General features: G+C 47.5%; 3 protein-coding genes across 3 annotated transcripts; all 3 read right to left on the reverse strand.

Moving 5' to 3' along the window:
* Positions 1 to 3,954: 3,954 nt before the first annotated feature.
* Positions 3,955 to 5,928, reverse strand: F5891DRAFT_979163 (uncharacterized protein; the record flags this gene model as incomplete). The annotated part of the gene is made up of 11 exons (XM_041376844.1): positions 3,955 to 4,008; positions 4,042 to 4,357; positions 4,880 to 4,947; positions 5,167 to 5,205; positions 5,264 to 5,311; positions 5,370 to 5,417; positions 5,474 to 5,530; positions 5,578 to 5,625; positions 5,678 to 5,701; positions 5,751 to 5,804; positions 5,857 to 5,928. The coding sequence occupies 11 exons, from the start codon at positions 5,926 to 5,928 to the stop codon at positions 3,955 to 3,957; spliced, it is 828 nt and encodes a 275-aa protein (XP_041227631.1).
* Positions 5,929 to 7,034: 1,106 nt separating this feature from the next.
* On the reverse strand, positions 7,035 to 8,554 carry F5891DRAFT_198701 (uncharacterized protein). Its single transcript, XM_041370879.1, has 2 exons — positions 8,476 to 8,554; positions 7,035 to 8,413 (listed from the first exon to the last, which is right to left on the reverse strand). Exon 2 carries the CDS (start codon positions 8,233 to 8,235, stop codon positions 7,111 to 7,113), a length of 1,125 nt encoding a protein of 374 aa, XP_041227632.1. The 5' UTR covers positions 8,236 to 8,413; positions 8,476 to 8,554; the 3' UTR covers positions 7,035 to 7,110.
* Positions 8,555 to 9,491: 937 nt separating this feature from the next.
* F5891DRAFT_979165 (uncharacterized protein) lies at positions 9,492 to 11,615 on the reverse strand (the record flags this gene model as incomplete). The annotated part of the gene is made up of 6 exons (XM_041376845.1): positions 9,492 to 10,543; positions 10,721 to 10,853; positions 10,888 to 11,003; positions 11,051 to 11,169; positions 11,214 to 11,364; positions 11,423 to 11,615. 6 exons carry the CDS (start codon positions 11,613 to 11,615, stop codon positions 9,492 to 9,494), a joined length of 1,764 nt encoding a protein of 587 aa, XP_041227633.1.
* Positions 11,616 to 14,878: the final 3,263 nt, after the last annotated feature.

Below are 14,878 nucleotides of genomic sequence, written 5' to 3' on the forward strand. Positions count from 1 at the left end.
GAGAGGTTAAATGGGCTTAAGGAGAGGCTTGAGATGGTCAGAGAGAGAGTTGAGAGGAGGGTTTACGAAGGTGCTTCTTTGATTTGAATCCTTTTGGTTTTGGGCACGGTGCTGAATCTTCCACTTTCTCTTACCATGCACAGACCCCTCTGGCGAACTCGAAACCCCACATCAACTCACCCTTTCAGGTATCGACGGCCCGTCAGCCGTTGACCTTGTACATACTGCCATTGTAGATCTGCTCCTGGAAACGCCTCATGCCGAACCATTAGCGGTCGTTGGATATATCAACAAGCAGAAGAAGGGAGGCGGAAAGGCGGGTGACTTGAAGAACGCTGTTGTAGATTGGGTAAAAGAGTGAGTTTTTTACCGCGTTGTTCCGCCCGCTTTTTAGCAGATGGGTTTCATGCTATTTTCTTTCTTCTTTTCTATGTGGCTTCGCACTAATGCCTTACATTGTAGGAACAAGTTCAAGGTCCGGAATGACTTGGGGACACCATTTATTCTGAATATCACGTTTTAAATGTTCATGTATTACACGCCCATTGACCACCATGTCCACAACGCTTTCACCACCAGTGTCGTATTCGCAACTACCCCACGGATGTTTTGTTCATGTGGATTTTATCTCAACCATGCGAGTACCCTACTCCACTAATCATGCCACGATATCGATATCTCACCTATACGATTTCATTACCTGGATACAAACGTTGCTGGACAACGTTGTCTCTGTTCTTTATGCTCTGATTTATGGTCGCTCACATATATGCAGTACAAGTACTGTATTCTTTTGTATATAGTTTTTTATGTTGGGTGAATAATTACTTCAATGGATTTTTGATTGTCCTGTATATATGATTTACGGGACTGCTGGGCATGTGATTCATTGCACATGGGCAATCAAACACTTCGGACTCCGGAGCATCAAAACACCCGCGGTGTGGGTCGAGCATCATGAGATGGACAAGGAAGTTGCGCATGCCGCTCCGGACTCCGCGATCATTTTGGTCTTCAGTGTCTTCAATTGTCGGGTCATCCATTAGTAGCTAACCGCCAAATATCAGAGTAACTTCAGGTCCAGATACTGAGTGTCGAAAAACATTGGTGTACCTCTCCTACGTATTGATAAATTACAGAGACGGGGTTTAGGGCTGATATATAAGCCTTAACACAAAACAAGGAAGCCTATCGAAAGCCTCTTTTCAGTGCAGAAGGTCTATCAGTCCGTGATTATTCGCTTGCTTGTTGTGTCGATAACACGGCGTGTTCTGGACATCCCAGCGATTATGGTACTGCGGTAGCCCGAGAAGCTACTCTCACACCTCTCGAAGCAGCTGAGCTTCCCATACACTGTGCGCACTTGCTGTGCTCTAGCAGCTCGCTTCAGCACCGAAGCGCAGATAATGTGGGTAAGGCCGGGGCTGATTCTGTAGGCCTCTTGGAGCAGACCTACCTCTATCGCTTTTTTCAAGGCTACGAAGGCTCCACATCCATGAGGCGTGCGGTTCTGCTATAAATTCAGCTTGTCCATGCGTATTCCATCAAAATCGTGGGGCTCACCTCTCGCAAAAGTTTCACAATGTACCCCAACATTCCATCTCTCATTTACGTTTTATTGGTACTTCATATTTCGTGTGCCGCCCTCATCATTGTTAAAGACCCAGGTACGAATTATGTTCCAGCTCAGCTGAGTGTTGATAACCTGTGCATAGACGTTGCTCCAGGGATGGCTGGTGTGGATCTTCAGATGTCGCCTGCAGCTATTATCTGATCCCTGTGATAGTTCCCGTTGCCGACACTCAGGATGGAAGACTATGGATAACAGCTGTCCACGACGAAATAACCCCGAGCAAAGGCAAGAAGTCGCAGCTCGTTACGCAGCGGCCTAGTAAACTGATCGCCCGCAGTCCGCGCTGATGGTCGGCATACGGCAGAGATTCAAATGAGTCTGACGCCCCTCGTTGGTGCTCTTTGGCAAACAGGCGTTCACCAGGAAGTGTCACCCAGCCGAGGTAGATGAAATCGCTCGACTTGTTCCTAAGCTACCATTTCTGCTTACTATAGCAGGCAACAACAGGGCAAACGAACCTGAACCGACACCGGCCGCTATTTCTTTTTGGAAGACGGAGGAAATAGCTTCAAGATTGCGTCAGTCTATATGAATATGAATGGTTGCTTAACTAGTGCTTACTAAAAATACAGTGGCTGTTCAACGTGCTGAGGGACCCGTACCTACGCACGTCTTGGGATTACTATTTCAAAGCGCAGTTCATGACAGAATCTCCGATCCTTAAAGCAAGCAGTCTAGCAACCCGGATGCCCTTGCGCAATAGACTGACAACGATCAAAGAACTATTTCATTCGTGAAGGGTATCACAGCAGTTGAAAAGCATTCCCCGAGTCACAGGCGGCTCTGGAAGGGTTTAGTCAATGGGAAGATTCAGTGAATTTCAACTACTCACTATGTACAACATTTCAAACCAGTGATTCGAAAATGAGTTATCTGCATTAGCGTCAGCAGCTTAGGACAGTTGAAGATGCAAGAAATTACAAGTCTTACCACTTTGAAGTGCTGACATTATCTCGTTCGCAAGTCTAAGTGCGTGCATTGGGGAAACATCATCTGTATCAGTCTGCAATTATGCACTGTTTTGTAACCTTCTGTCACGTTAACCCCGAAGATCGTGTTTCAAAAATAAGCTGTTAAATGTTTTAAAAAAGGCGCATGACAGAAGATGGAGACCGACACACGGCACTCAAGGACGAGAACATGTCCCCATTAATCAAATGGCACAAACCGCTGTTACTAGATGTCTAGACTTGCGGACGAGAAGGCCTGGTGAGTCAGGGTTGTATTTGTTTTCCCCGTGAGTAATGACCAATGTATAGCTACAGACTGTAATGTAGTCTTTGACCAAGTTGAAATGTTTGGATTTGGAAGAGCGCCGAAACACGGAATTTTCCGGTCGGCTTTCTAACGTCACTGCATGCGGCCGCTTTTTCTGAGAGTGATGACCGTATCAATTTGCTATCGATGGCCAAAGTACTCAAGATGAAGCCTGCTAAAGCACCCTGGTTTGGCTTGAGAGAGGGCGCATAGTCAGACAGGAACAATACGTATCCCGCTCGAAAGGTGTACATGGTGCGAACCCCAATCATTGTTTTTGGAAATTGCTAAGTGTAACTTGTGCGGTCTTTCTTTACTGATAGCCAGCGCCCTGGACCGTGGAACGCGGTGCATACTACACACCGGATGCGTACAGGTGTTTCCAACGAATTGGTGTGATCGTGCGCTGATGGCAATGACAAGTCACTACTCCAAATCCCGGCAGGCTGCGGGGCACAAACGACACGATGACCGGACATGAGATGTACAGAGTCCGAATGAGCAACTTCCTAAAGTAAGGATGACAACCGAAATGACGGTGCCCCACTGCAAAAGACTATCTTTTCACCAAGGTAGCAGTCTCGAACCCGTTCGCACAGGTAAGTAGTGTTAACGAGAGGGTCAACTCTTGGTTTCTCCTAAGAAGACGAGAGCGATGGGAGACAGTTGTCCCCGCTGACCACCGATACTGAAAACGACTCCAATGACGGGCTGCGCGCATCTGGGAGAGCAGTCTCGAATGAGAGGCAAGTACAGTTCTCTATTTTTATTTTTCAGCTCGTGGTCGTTACAATGACTACCACTGACTTTCAGGCATCAGCACCGGTCACGCACTCACGATAAACTAAACACAGGATATCTAAATCCTCTCGCGCGGTAGGCTATCATGAACCATACTTGGACGTGAGCCGGTACCTCCCTTTGCGATGCCCAAAGTTGCCGTATCAAAAACAAACATAGTTTCTGCACTTGATAGGACCGATAATGAGCCTAGCTTTTACACCATGTCAACGCAACCTCACGCAGTGCATATTCAGGGGAAATGACATACCGTATAAATTGGATCAAGACTCCACGCAGTCCTTTTCTCGTAGTTTCCCTGCGTGTCCCAACATCGTCTACATAAACACGTCTGTCTCATTCAATCTCACTAGTAATATGTTGACCTTGCCTCGCTTCGCGGTTGCTCTCGCTCTCGCATCCTCTATCTTCGGTGTTACTATTCCTGCAGTACCCTCTCGCCGCTCCGGGGAGCTTTGGGAAGGTTTGGAACACGAAGAAGTAGACCTAAGAGGTCTAGCACCCTCTCGCCGCTCTGGGGAGCTTTGGTTGGGAGCGGAACATGAAGAGGTAGACGTGTCTAGCACTCTTGCACTGATCTGAGGAAGGAGGTTTTCCCTTATATTGATGTTTGAGGTCAGTTCCTGCGCGAGCCTCACGAATCTAGTCCTGAAGCACTTCTTACAGCTATAACATGTCGTCCGTGGCTTGGTATTGATTGATCATGAGCGAGGGGCTCTGTGCTGTTGTATATACAGCATGTGGGTAGCTTGGTCCGACAGACAGGCCTCTGTCAGCATTTCCAGCAACCCTTGTATAATTTTTTTGTCACTTTCATTCTACAGTTGCGAGCACCCTATATATCTATACTAGTGCTGATATGGAACGAGAACGAATGAACTAGATGACGAGACTATTTAATATAACTGTATGTAAATTTGAACTGTCACAGGCGCTTTTAGCCCTCGTTGGCATAGATAGAATTCTCCATCATGGTTTTCTTTGATCATGAGTTAAATATCGTTTGGTTCCCATGTATCTGCTGTGCGATTCAGAGTGTCGAGTGCGGAAGCGCTGAAACTTTGTGCGATGACTTGGATCAACGGCAATAATATCTGAGTTAAAAATTGAAAGAGATTCCCCCAAGCTGGAGTACTTCATTCAAGCTAAAGCGCTAAAGACGGGAGTTGCGGTCGAAATGGCAGTTACCAAGTGAAGTAGAATTTTTGCTGACAAACAGTCTGCTTTCCATACAGCCAATGCAATCGGTAATACACCTGACATTTCAACTTCATTGAGCACTATTCTACTCAACATTCCTTGTAACTTGTTGTACATAAAAACCCGATTCTGCAAAGTGGTTGCCTTGTATACAGTGTTGTGAGTCAACACGTGAAACAAGTCTTACTAGTTATCATAGCGGTGTGGTTCAGAGTCCCTGCGTACATCACACGGTGAGTTTGATATGATTACACTCAGTGTGAAACAAGGCTTACGCGCCCATGCTTTCCTGGGTCTGGTTCTGGAGTCTCTTCCTGAATACATTGTGCGATGAGTTTAACATGATGAGATTTGATGCGAGACAAAGCTTACACGCCCAGTGACTACTGCCTTTCCTGGGTCTGGTTCTGGAGTCTCTTCCTGAATACATTGTGCGATGAGTTTGACATGATGAGATTTGATGTGAGACAAAGCTTACACGCCCAGTGACTACTGCCTTGCCTGGGTCTGGTTCTGGAGTCTCTTCCTGAATACATTGTGTGGTGAGTTTGACATGATGACATTCGGTGAAATAAAGCTTACACGCCCAGTGACTACTGCCTTTCCTGGGTCCGGTTCTGGAGACTCTTCCTGAATAGACTATGTGGTGAGTTTAACATGATGACATTCGGTGAAATAAAGCTTACACGCCCAGTGACTACTGCCTTGCCTGGGTCTGGTTCTGGAGACTCTTCCTGCGTACATGTTATGGTGAGGTTTACACGTTTGGTGCGAAGCAAGGCTTACGCGCGCAAGTGCTAAATAATTGGCCTATGTATATTGTGAGCTCAAGGTGAGACTGACGCGAAGCCAAGCTTACTCGGGTCATCACGAGAGTGCTACGCTTGTCAAGAGGAGCAGCGTGGCGAGCAGCCTGCAGACATTGTATGGCAATATGATAAGATTTGACGCGATGCGAGGCTTACTGGTACTCCAGCGTTGACAAGGGCCGTCAAGCCGAGGAGAACAACGAAAGTAGTAGAGAGGCGGATAAACATGATGGTGAGTTGATTTCACTTGTAGGGAGGTTGTTGACAATTGACTGTGGATGCTGTCTGTTTTATACTCCACAGAAGAGGACGTTATGGAGATATGCTGATACTAGTGATGAAATTCCACATGGGTATTTGTTCAAAGGGGTCAGCTATCGAAGCATCGTACGTGTCCCAAGTCGATCCGACAATTGAATACTGTTCAAATTGCTGTAGGGACGCAAGGTTCGTGACATAGCCGGACCTGAATACATTGCGGACTTTGCACTTTTGTTTCTATCAAGAAGCCTCGACTTCCAATTCCAATTTAGTGGGAAGAAGGCTTTGTATTGAAACGAGTGTATACCCATCTGTCCTATCATGACTCACTGTCCAGCTGGCCGATGTAACATAAGTCGTCAACAACCGCCGTTCTGGCACCAGTTGCAGCAATGCATGACAAACGTTCAATGAGTGGTAGTATTACCATGTCAGCGGGCGCGAGTTACTAACCTTGTGTACTGTATGCAATATACATATGTCGGGTCATGTTGGGATCCGACGAATCTGAAGGAGAAAAGGCCGAAGGAACTAGAGCCGAGGGGGAGAGGCAGCAACCGGCCGAAGGATAGAGCCAGTTTCGAGGACACCAAGTGCGAGCGCATCCAAACGGAGAATGAGGACGACGTGACATGGTCAACTCGTGCGCTGTCCATCTTTTAGTTTATTTCAGCGTATATGACTGTACCTGGGACACTCACCTTATAAGCCCAGGTACCCGCATCCAAGCATCTCAGTTTCAACTCGAATACTGAGATATTCGTACCTTTGTGTCTAGCTTCGCGTGACCGTCTCGCAATGCTCACAATAGGTCAGAATAGGCATCGAGCAACGTGTAGCGCTGCGAAGATTGCATGCTGGACAGCAGAGCAGGACCAGGTAGAGCTATTTGTTTTTTGAGTGTCCGAGCAAAAAAAAAAAACTAATCCAATAAAACATGAGAGTCAACAATCAGATTGAACGTGTGCGTTGATTCACGGTAGGCCAGAATGAGACAAATAATCTACAATTGACCTTGAAGGTTGCAAAATAACGTCCCCGCTACGGCAGTAATGGGTTTTGTGGTGTCACGGTTGAAAAACTCGTAGTATATATACACGATACAGGAAGCCAGCTACAAACATTTACATATACCCAGTATTAATCGTATCATAACACCCATCTCCCTTCAGCTTGCAACCCGGATGCCCATACTTTCTGCCAATCTGGATGAAGACAGGATAGACAAGTCGACTCAGTACAAAAGTGCACCGGATGATCGGACACCACAACATGAACGTCGTTTAAGGAAATAAAATCCTCATCAGACACCTCGGCATCAACATCTTTCAACGAAAAAAAAAACCCCTCTTCGACATCTTTGGACCCTTGTACCTCGGCGGGTACGCGGCGGCCCCTGAGCCTGGAACCAGGAAGCGTCAACAGTTCCGCGTGTAGCTTCAGTTCCATGCTAGATTCGTGTATATCGAATGGGAGTTTGACTTGGGGGAAAACCAAAGAGACTCTTTCGAGTCTCTCGAAAGAACCCCACGGAACGTACTCCATCCACAGAGGTGCAGCGTAGCTTTGACATCCAACACCGCACATAGTCCGAAAAAGGATGTGTGAAGATATGTCACGCTCATCGGGAGGGATGGCGATAAGGTGGGTGATGGATGCCAGGAAGGCTGATCCTGACGCAAGCCTCGTCATGTCCCATGAATCACAGGTGATCCTCGATAACGTTAATGTTTTTATGTTCCACGGAAGTGGCAAACATCCACGGTCTATGTTGTCGTCCATACGGCCCCATGCGAGCTCTACACAGTATTCCAGGAGGTCTAGACACCAGAACTCGATCGCTAGTGACGATGCGCTCAGGAGTACTGGAGCGATGAGCTCAAGGTCTGACACAGGCTCAGAGGTAAAGCGGCTGTAGACGTGAGCGTCTGAGGGACGCCCACCACAACGCTCTCCAAACCAGATGTTGCGTATGTAAGGTGTGTACTCGAAACGAAGAGCAGGATAGGTGTGAGCGTATTCGTTCTGCATATGTAGAGCATGCAAGAAAGCTGGCATGTTACGAGAATCCAGTAATACTGTGTGCAACATTATAGGCAGTGCAATGTGCCTAAAAGCGCGGGAGACGAGACAAAGTTCACGAGCGGTTGAGTACAGATTCATCAGCTCATATTCCTCGTCTTGAGTAAAAGTGGGTTTTGCAGCATCTTGTACGATGATGGCGACGATCTCAGCGGGAAGGTCGTTAAATGAAGCTCGGGGGGTAGTCTCCATGGTGGCTGAGTGATATGGAAAACCGGTCTGAACGAGCCCTCATTTAACACCTCGTGAACAATGGCAGAAGAAGTTGAACAGCAGTGGCCCGAGCCGCGTTGGAATATTGTGGGACCACAAGCTATGACAGTCCATGCCACAGTTGTTGCCCCATTTAGTCGCATAATGTGGTCTGGCTCTGTGGAAATATTGGTTATTACTCGATGCAGATGTGGGATGAACCCTTGAGAATCTACTTACACGAACTCATTCATCGCATGGCACAACTCTTACATAGTAGTCGATTGTCGAGTTGGACTACTCCATAGCAAATTCTACTGCTGCTTGATTAATGGAGCAACTGCGATATCCTATTGATAAAAAGAACACCCACCACCACCAGCATCACTGGAACGATGGATCCACTCCGTCCGATTGACACATGGCTTGTATGTGTCATCACTAGGACTCCCAAGGAGGGGATTCTGGAGCGAGAGAGTTTGAGGGTAATAGAATGCTTGGTTTTTCCACGTGCGCCCAAATAAAGTCTATGGTTCTCCGACGTACGAGTCACGATGCATCGACAGAGTTGAAAGTATCGCAGCCTCTACACCCTTGCTCCGTTCAGTTACGCACAACTACACAGGCAGTTGTGTGACGAAAAATCTTCTTCTACAAAGGTATCAACAACTTGAAGTAACGTACGGCGCCGATCAGCTACTGCTCGAGTGTTGTGAATCATGTCGAAGAGCGAGGATTTGGCCGAAGGGCCTTCAAGCTCCAGTATGCATGCCTTATTTTGTGATACTTCTGCCTCGATCAGGGGTCTCACTGAGTAGAGTGGGCGCTGCTGTGAACTGCAGAGTCCTATCGTATTCAAGCGAACAGCTGAGAAACAGAAAAAGGTCTCGACCTCGCACTGGAAAATGTTTATAATCGAATGTCAAACATACGAAGTGATATCCCAAGAGCAATGGTCAGCACCCCAGCACGCGGGAGGCTAGCCATGTGTTTCTTTCCCGCGAACCATAAATTCCAGATGGTAACCAATGAGTTCGAGGCGCGCTTGGAATAGAGTTTGGGGTGAATCGTGGGGCAGGTGGAACATGAAGTAGAGTATGTGGTCGGCTTCTGCAAGTAGGGTATTGGCATCGTCTTGGGCCTGAAGAGCCAGTAAATAGTGTATACTTTTGCCCTGTCTACCTAAATAGGTGCGACGTCGAGCTTGACTGTGATTGACTTTCATTTGTAAATGCGAGGCTTGATGGGTCTCGATTTCAAATACGATTCGGAAAGCCTTTAGTAGGATATCCTGATGTGAGTCTGAAGTTCTCTATAGCGAGCGCCAAATCAGCAGGGTCGTGTATAATCCGATAACGAGATAGATAAGCCTTCTGCAGCCGCATGTAGGTGAAATACCTGTCCGGGTGTAGCGAAGACAGAGCTGCCAACGATTCTTGACAAAGAGTAATGGCCTCCCCAACATCTTCGTTCTTCTGAGTTTGCGTGAAACGGGAGCAGAATGCCGAGCTCAAATCCAAAAGAGTTCTGTGGTACTCTGGATTGTCAAGCCGCTTTAACCGAAGGGATTCGCGACACCGATCAATGGCCTCGTTAAGATCCTCGCTGACATACAATTTGTTATATCTGATTTCGAGCGCGAGCGCAAGGTCGTTAAGTGTGATGTCACGATGTGGATGCTCGGGTGGGTGTAATGTCAGTGCCTCGCGAAGGAGGCTGATAGCTCGATTGATGTCGTCAAAGTCGTTGCGTGTGTTGAAATGGGTGACGAGGGCAAGCCCTAGATTGATCAATCGAGACTCGTGCTCAACAAGACGCAGGCGCAGCGCTTTTTCGTGCAAAGATATGGCCTCATCGAGGTCACTAGGTTTGCCTTGGTGCCTGAAGCGGGATGCGAGTGTACAAGTAAAGTTGTTCAAGTAGAAATCATGGCTAGCATGTCCCTCGGGGTGCAGAGACACGGCTTCATGACCAAACCGTATGTTCATGTCAAGATCATCGATGCTACCGTGCTGGTCAAAGCATGCTGCAACTGCATGTGCAAGCTCAATGAGGGTTCTGGGACGAAGTTGATGGCTTAGAGGACAGAGCTCGAGGACGACGCTTCGAAGGTGGATGCCTTCATCAGGTGCGTCTTTTGGAAGATTGTTGCATCCGTTGATCACATAATTGACACCATTTCTCCCTGCCACAATGCTACGAAGGTATGTGCCCTTTGGACAGAGAGGCAGTAGCTCATGATGGAGTTGGGCGGCTTCGCGGATGTCGGCAGCGGTACTTTTCTTGTAGTGGCGCCAAGTCAGCACTCCTAGAGGGTGAGATTGTATAAAGATAAGGATGATCGGGATGGTGCTGCGGACGCAATGCAAGGGCGTCACGGAAGAGAAGTGGTGCCATCGATGTCTTGAGGGTCATTTCGGGCGTAGCCTTCAAGGCGGGCCCATGCGAGGTCAATGAGAGCTGTTGTGTGGTCAGGGTGGCTGACCGGACACTGGTCCAGAACCAACTGAAAATGCTCTACCGAACCATTCAGGTGAGAGACTGTCTTGCTCGTCACATGAGGCAAATTGTGCGTGGCCCACATCTATCTCTCGAGCAATCTCGAAGTCTACGAGCGACTATAGTTGGTGTCCCGTTTCAGGAAAAGCTAACAGGACAGAGTGCAATGTTCACATCAAACAGTGTACTATCCTGATCGTCGTAATGTACAACGGCAACCTTCAGTGTGATGGAAGGGTGAACGCCTCGCACGAGTGGGAAGGATAGATCTACGAGATGTCAATATATGTGCATGCATGAGAAGTAAATCATTCACCAAATGGCTCATCCCACGACATTTGGAGTTCTCCGATGAGCTCTCCACCGCCTGGTATTCGACCGAGCTCATAGGATGCTTTAATCTCCATTGATATCACTGGTAAAAAATGTGATGACCTATAAACCAATGATCAGCGTCAGAAGGCCTCCACGGACTTTACAGAATTACAATATTACCCCATGCTACAAATTCGTCGGATGATAAGACACTAATGGCCAATTTCCAGCGTCTCCTCAGGTCGACATTGATGGACACATAAATGCCAGCGGGAATGCGCCAGGAGGGGACTCGAAGATTCTTTCCGTTGATGACTGTAGATAGAGTGTGAGGTTCATGAAACAGATATGAAGGTAATATAGAGAGACTCACCTTCAAGTCTGATATATTGGCTTTCTGAGCTATCAGGCATGATATTGCGATGGAGAAAAATGATGAGGATCAAGGATGGGCTGAGTGGTGGACGGAATGAGTGGGAAGGGAAGATGGGGGTAAGGATATGGGGACTGCGGATAGAGTTCGGCTGAGTAGGAGGTTGAGGCTTGGGATTCAGATCATGCTGCATGTGTATTTCCACAGGTCAACGTTGAACCCTGAATACAATTGATCACTGCTATGACAAGTGGCGATGTCCCTGTTAGCATCCGGTATCGACATTGTTGAGGGCTGTTCGGCATGACAGACACTGGTATGACTTGAACGAAAGCACGCAAGTCGCCCTCGGACGTCTTATTGATTTATAAACGTTCCTGTTCCTTTCAGGTATAGCTATTCAATGCCCGCATCCATTCTCCATTACTTTGTGCAGCAAGAAGGAATCCAGGTGACTCGGAGGAGAGGCAAGAATAGGAAGGTGGTGCCGAGAGAATAGTGAGGGAATGAGATTCAAACACTCCGATGGCGAAGAGAACGCGTAGTCTAATTATTAATATGCTAGCCAGCAGTCATCGTCGCAATTATGAACGCGGATCTATCAAAGATGAAGTCAACAGTTTATCGAATAACGCTTAAATATCTCTTGTACCATAGTTATGCGAGCATCCTACGCGGTGAGTGCGGCAGATAGCGGATTAATAGGCAATAAAACATCTGCTGTCCGTCAAACGACTTTGCCGCAAGCGTTGTAATTTCAACATATCACGAGAGTTTGAATTGAATCGATGTTTTCGGATCAAGACGGCTGAAGCTTGAAGCTTGCAGAATATTTCGATCCTGGAATATCCGGCCCATCCGAACATCCGACCTATGGCTGACTTAGCATCACGTGTAGTTCCCACGTACCTGATACGACAGCGACGTGTAAATGATAACCAAAATAGGTAAGCACGCTTCGCGCGCTCACTGCGTGCATTGCCGAAACCTTCGTGCTCGCTGTTGCACACAGCGAGCTCAATTATTTTACCATTTTCACACATTTTTTTTAATAATTCTTTTGCATGTAATTAAATATTATATATTTCGCATACTCATAATTGAATGAATACTACAATAACAGTTCTCAAAGTCGAACGTAGAAAAAAATTCACAGCAAGATTTTGCGTTGCTGGTACGGCATGTTCAAACTCCGCCCTGCCCTGTCACTCGACATCGTCATTACTGGCGTCGATGGTGCCAAAGATTCAATCCGATCACCAATTGTTGTTGTAATAAACACCCTGAATCATGTCACGCTCTGGACAGAGAGGTCGAGGTGGTGGAGTTCGAGCCGGTGTGTCCGCCAGTACGGACACTGGGAAGAAATGCACTATTCATTGGGAGGGGGTTCGTAGCGCTCGTACGGAATGTCTCCTTGCCTGGTGCAAGGAAAACGAAGACGCACAGATCAAGCTGTTCTCCGATTCCGCAAAGGATGCGAAGGAGCAAGGTTGGAAGAAGAAACAGAGCGGAACTTCGAGAGATACCTTTTATTCACAGGTCGCACAAGCCGTATTTTCGAATGACGAGGATCCGGAGGTCCAACGACTTTTCAAGGAGGACCCAAAGGCATTTATCAAACCAGTTTCAACTCGTTTCGGCACGTATGTATCCTGTTCCTGCATTGTTTCTCCTCCCACTAGAATCACTGATCAGATGTTTTAGGCTCAAGAAAAAATATAACGAGTTCAACAAGGAGCTCAAGCAGTCAGGAGCTGGAAAGACATATGCAGAGCTGCAAGAGGATCCAACGATGAAGTCATTGATTGGTAAGTTTTAGCCGCTGTTGAACTGCACATGTCTTAATCGTATCTCTGTTAGATACAAAGCTCGAAAAATTTCCCTGGTGGCCTGAGCTTCATGGCTGGTGGCGCACAAACCCAGCTTTCAATTATGCCTTCTCTACAGCGGATACAGGGCAAGATTTTGCGTCCGCTGCATTAGAACATTTCGCTATCTCAAAGCAACCACAAGCACCGGCCACAGGCGACGATGACACTCACACAGATGAGGATGCCGAGGACGGAGAAATAGTTGAGATCAGCGCTCATACTACAGGTGATGCTGGCATTATAGATGCACCAGATGATATGATGGTTGACCAGCCCCCCTCCATGGAGTCATTCGAATCACCATTGTCAGCACCATCCCCGCTGTTATTTTCGGACCATGGTCCTAGCGACACGTCCAACTCATTCTCACTCGCTCCATTACCACACTGGTACCAACGACCCCAACCTCCTCCCATCACAACTTCCAACACACACGGCGTGATATCGCTGAACTCTCCTGAGCGCTCACCGGTACCCAATCAAAGCACCACCCACAATTCACCTTTCTTTTCTGATTTCAAGGAGTCATCAGCTAGCCCTCAATCCACACCCATTGACTCGGAAGATTCGGACATTGGTGCTAGCCGAGCGCTGCAGTCTCTTCGCGTCAGCTCACTCAAAGGAAGTCGCGCAAGTTCACCCTCTCTTTCTACAAAGCAGTCTCGTGCACGTGCACCTACTCAGAGTGCTTCACCTCAATCTAGTCGCCCCCCCTCTTCATCATGCAAACGCCCTGGTGGCAGCACTCTCGATCAGACCTCTGCCGCTGCAGATAGGATATCTCAGATGGCAGATTCCATAATGACGCACCTTAACAGCAAACGTGAGGATTGTGTGGAGCACGAATGCTATAAACGCATGAAACTTGAGACCGAAATTTGGGCTCATGATCTCAAGGCCCGCAGTGCTCGTGATGAGTGGGAGCATGCGATGCGTCTATCTGACCAAGATCATCAGCACCAGCAGGAGAGGATGACTCAACAGATGGAATTTGCAAGAATTGAGATTGAGCTATCTCGTGCACGTTGGGAGGAGGAGGAGGCTCGAATTCGTCGTATTGCTTTGGAGCGCGGTCTTGATCAAAACTAAGTAGGTTTGCACTATGTTGTCACGTAACAGGTTTTCAGGAAATGCATTCCATGTTGTACTCGATGGTGCCAACTCAGAGAGCTCACTAAAACGCTCCTTTCTCGAGCAAATCTCAAGCACAACTGACCCCTCCTAGAGCTCGCCAAAACACTCCTTTCTCGAGCAAATCTCAAGCACAACTGACCCCTCCTAGAGCTCGCCAAAACGCTCCTTTCTTGAGAAAATCTCAAGCACTACTGACCCCTCCTAGAGCTCACTAAAACGCTCCTTTCTTGAGAAAATCTCAAGCGCTACTGACCCCTCCTAGAGCTCGCTAAAATGCTCCTTTCTCGAGAAAATCTCAAGCGTGACCTTGCGAGCCAAAAGGAATATGTATAGGTACAAGTACATTTAATATAATACTAACTACCTTCGCTCCAACGATGAAAGCAACTGCGTCTTTAACGTGTTACAAAAATCCTGCCCCACAGTTCCAATGTAAGTCTGATCACCT

The sequence above is a fragment of the Suillus fuscotomentosus genome (assembly GCF_016647785.1).
Source record: "Suillus fuscotomentosus strain FC203 chromosome Unknown F5891scaffold_19, whole genome shotgun sequence".
Taxonomy (NCBI): Eukaryota; Fungi; Basidiomycota; class Agaricomycetes; order Boletales; family Suillaceae; genus Suillus; species Suillus fuscotomentosus.

Excerpts from the sequence above, each read along its gene's own strand:
- F5891DRAFT_198701 (XM_041370879.1), bottom strand. The coding sequence starts at position 8,235 with ATGGAGACTACCCCCCGAGCTTCATTTAACGACCTTCCCGCTGAGATC.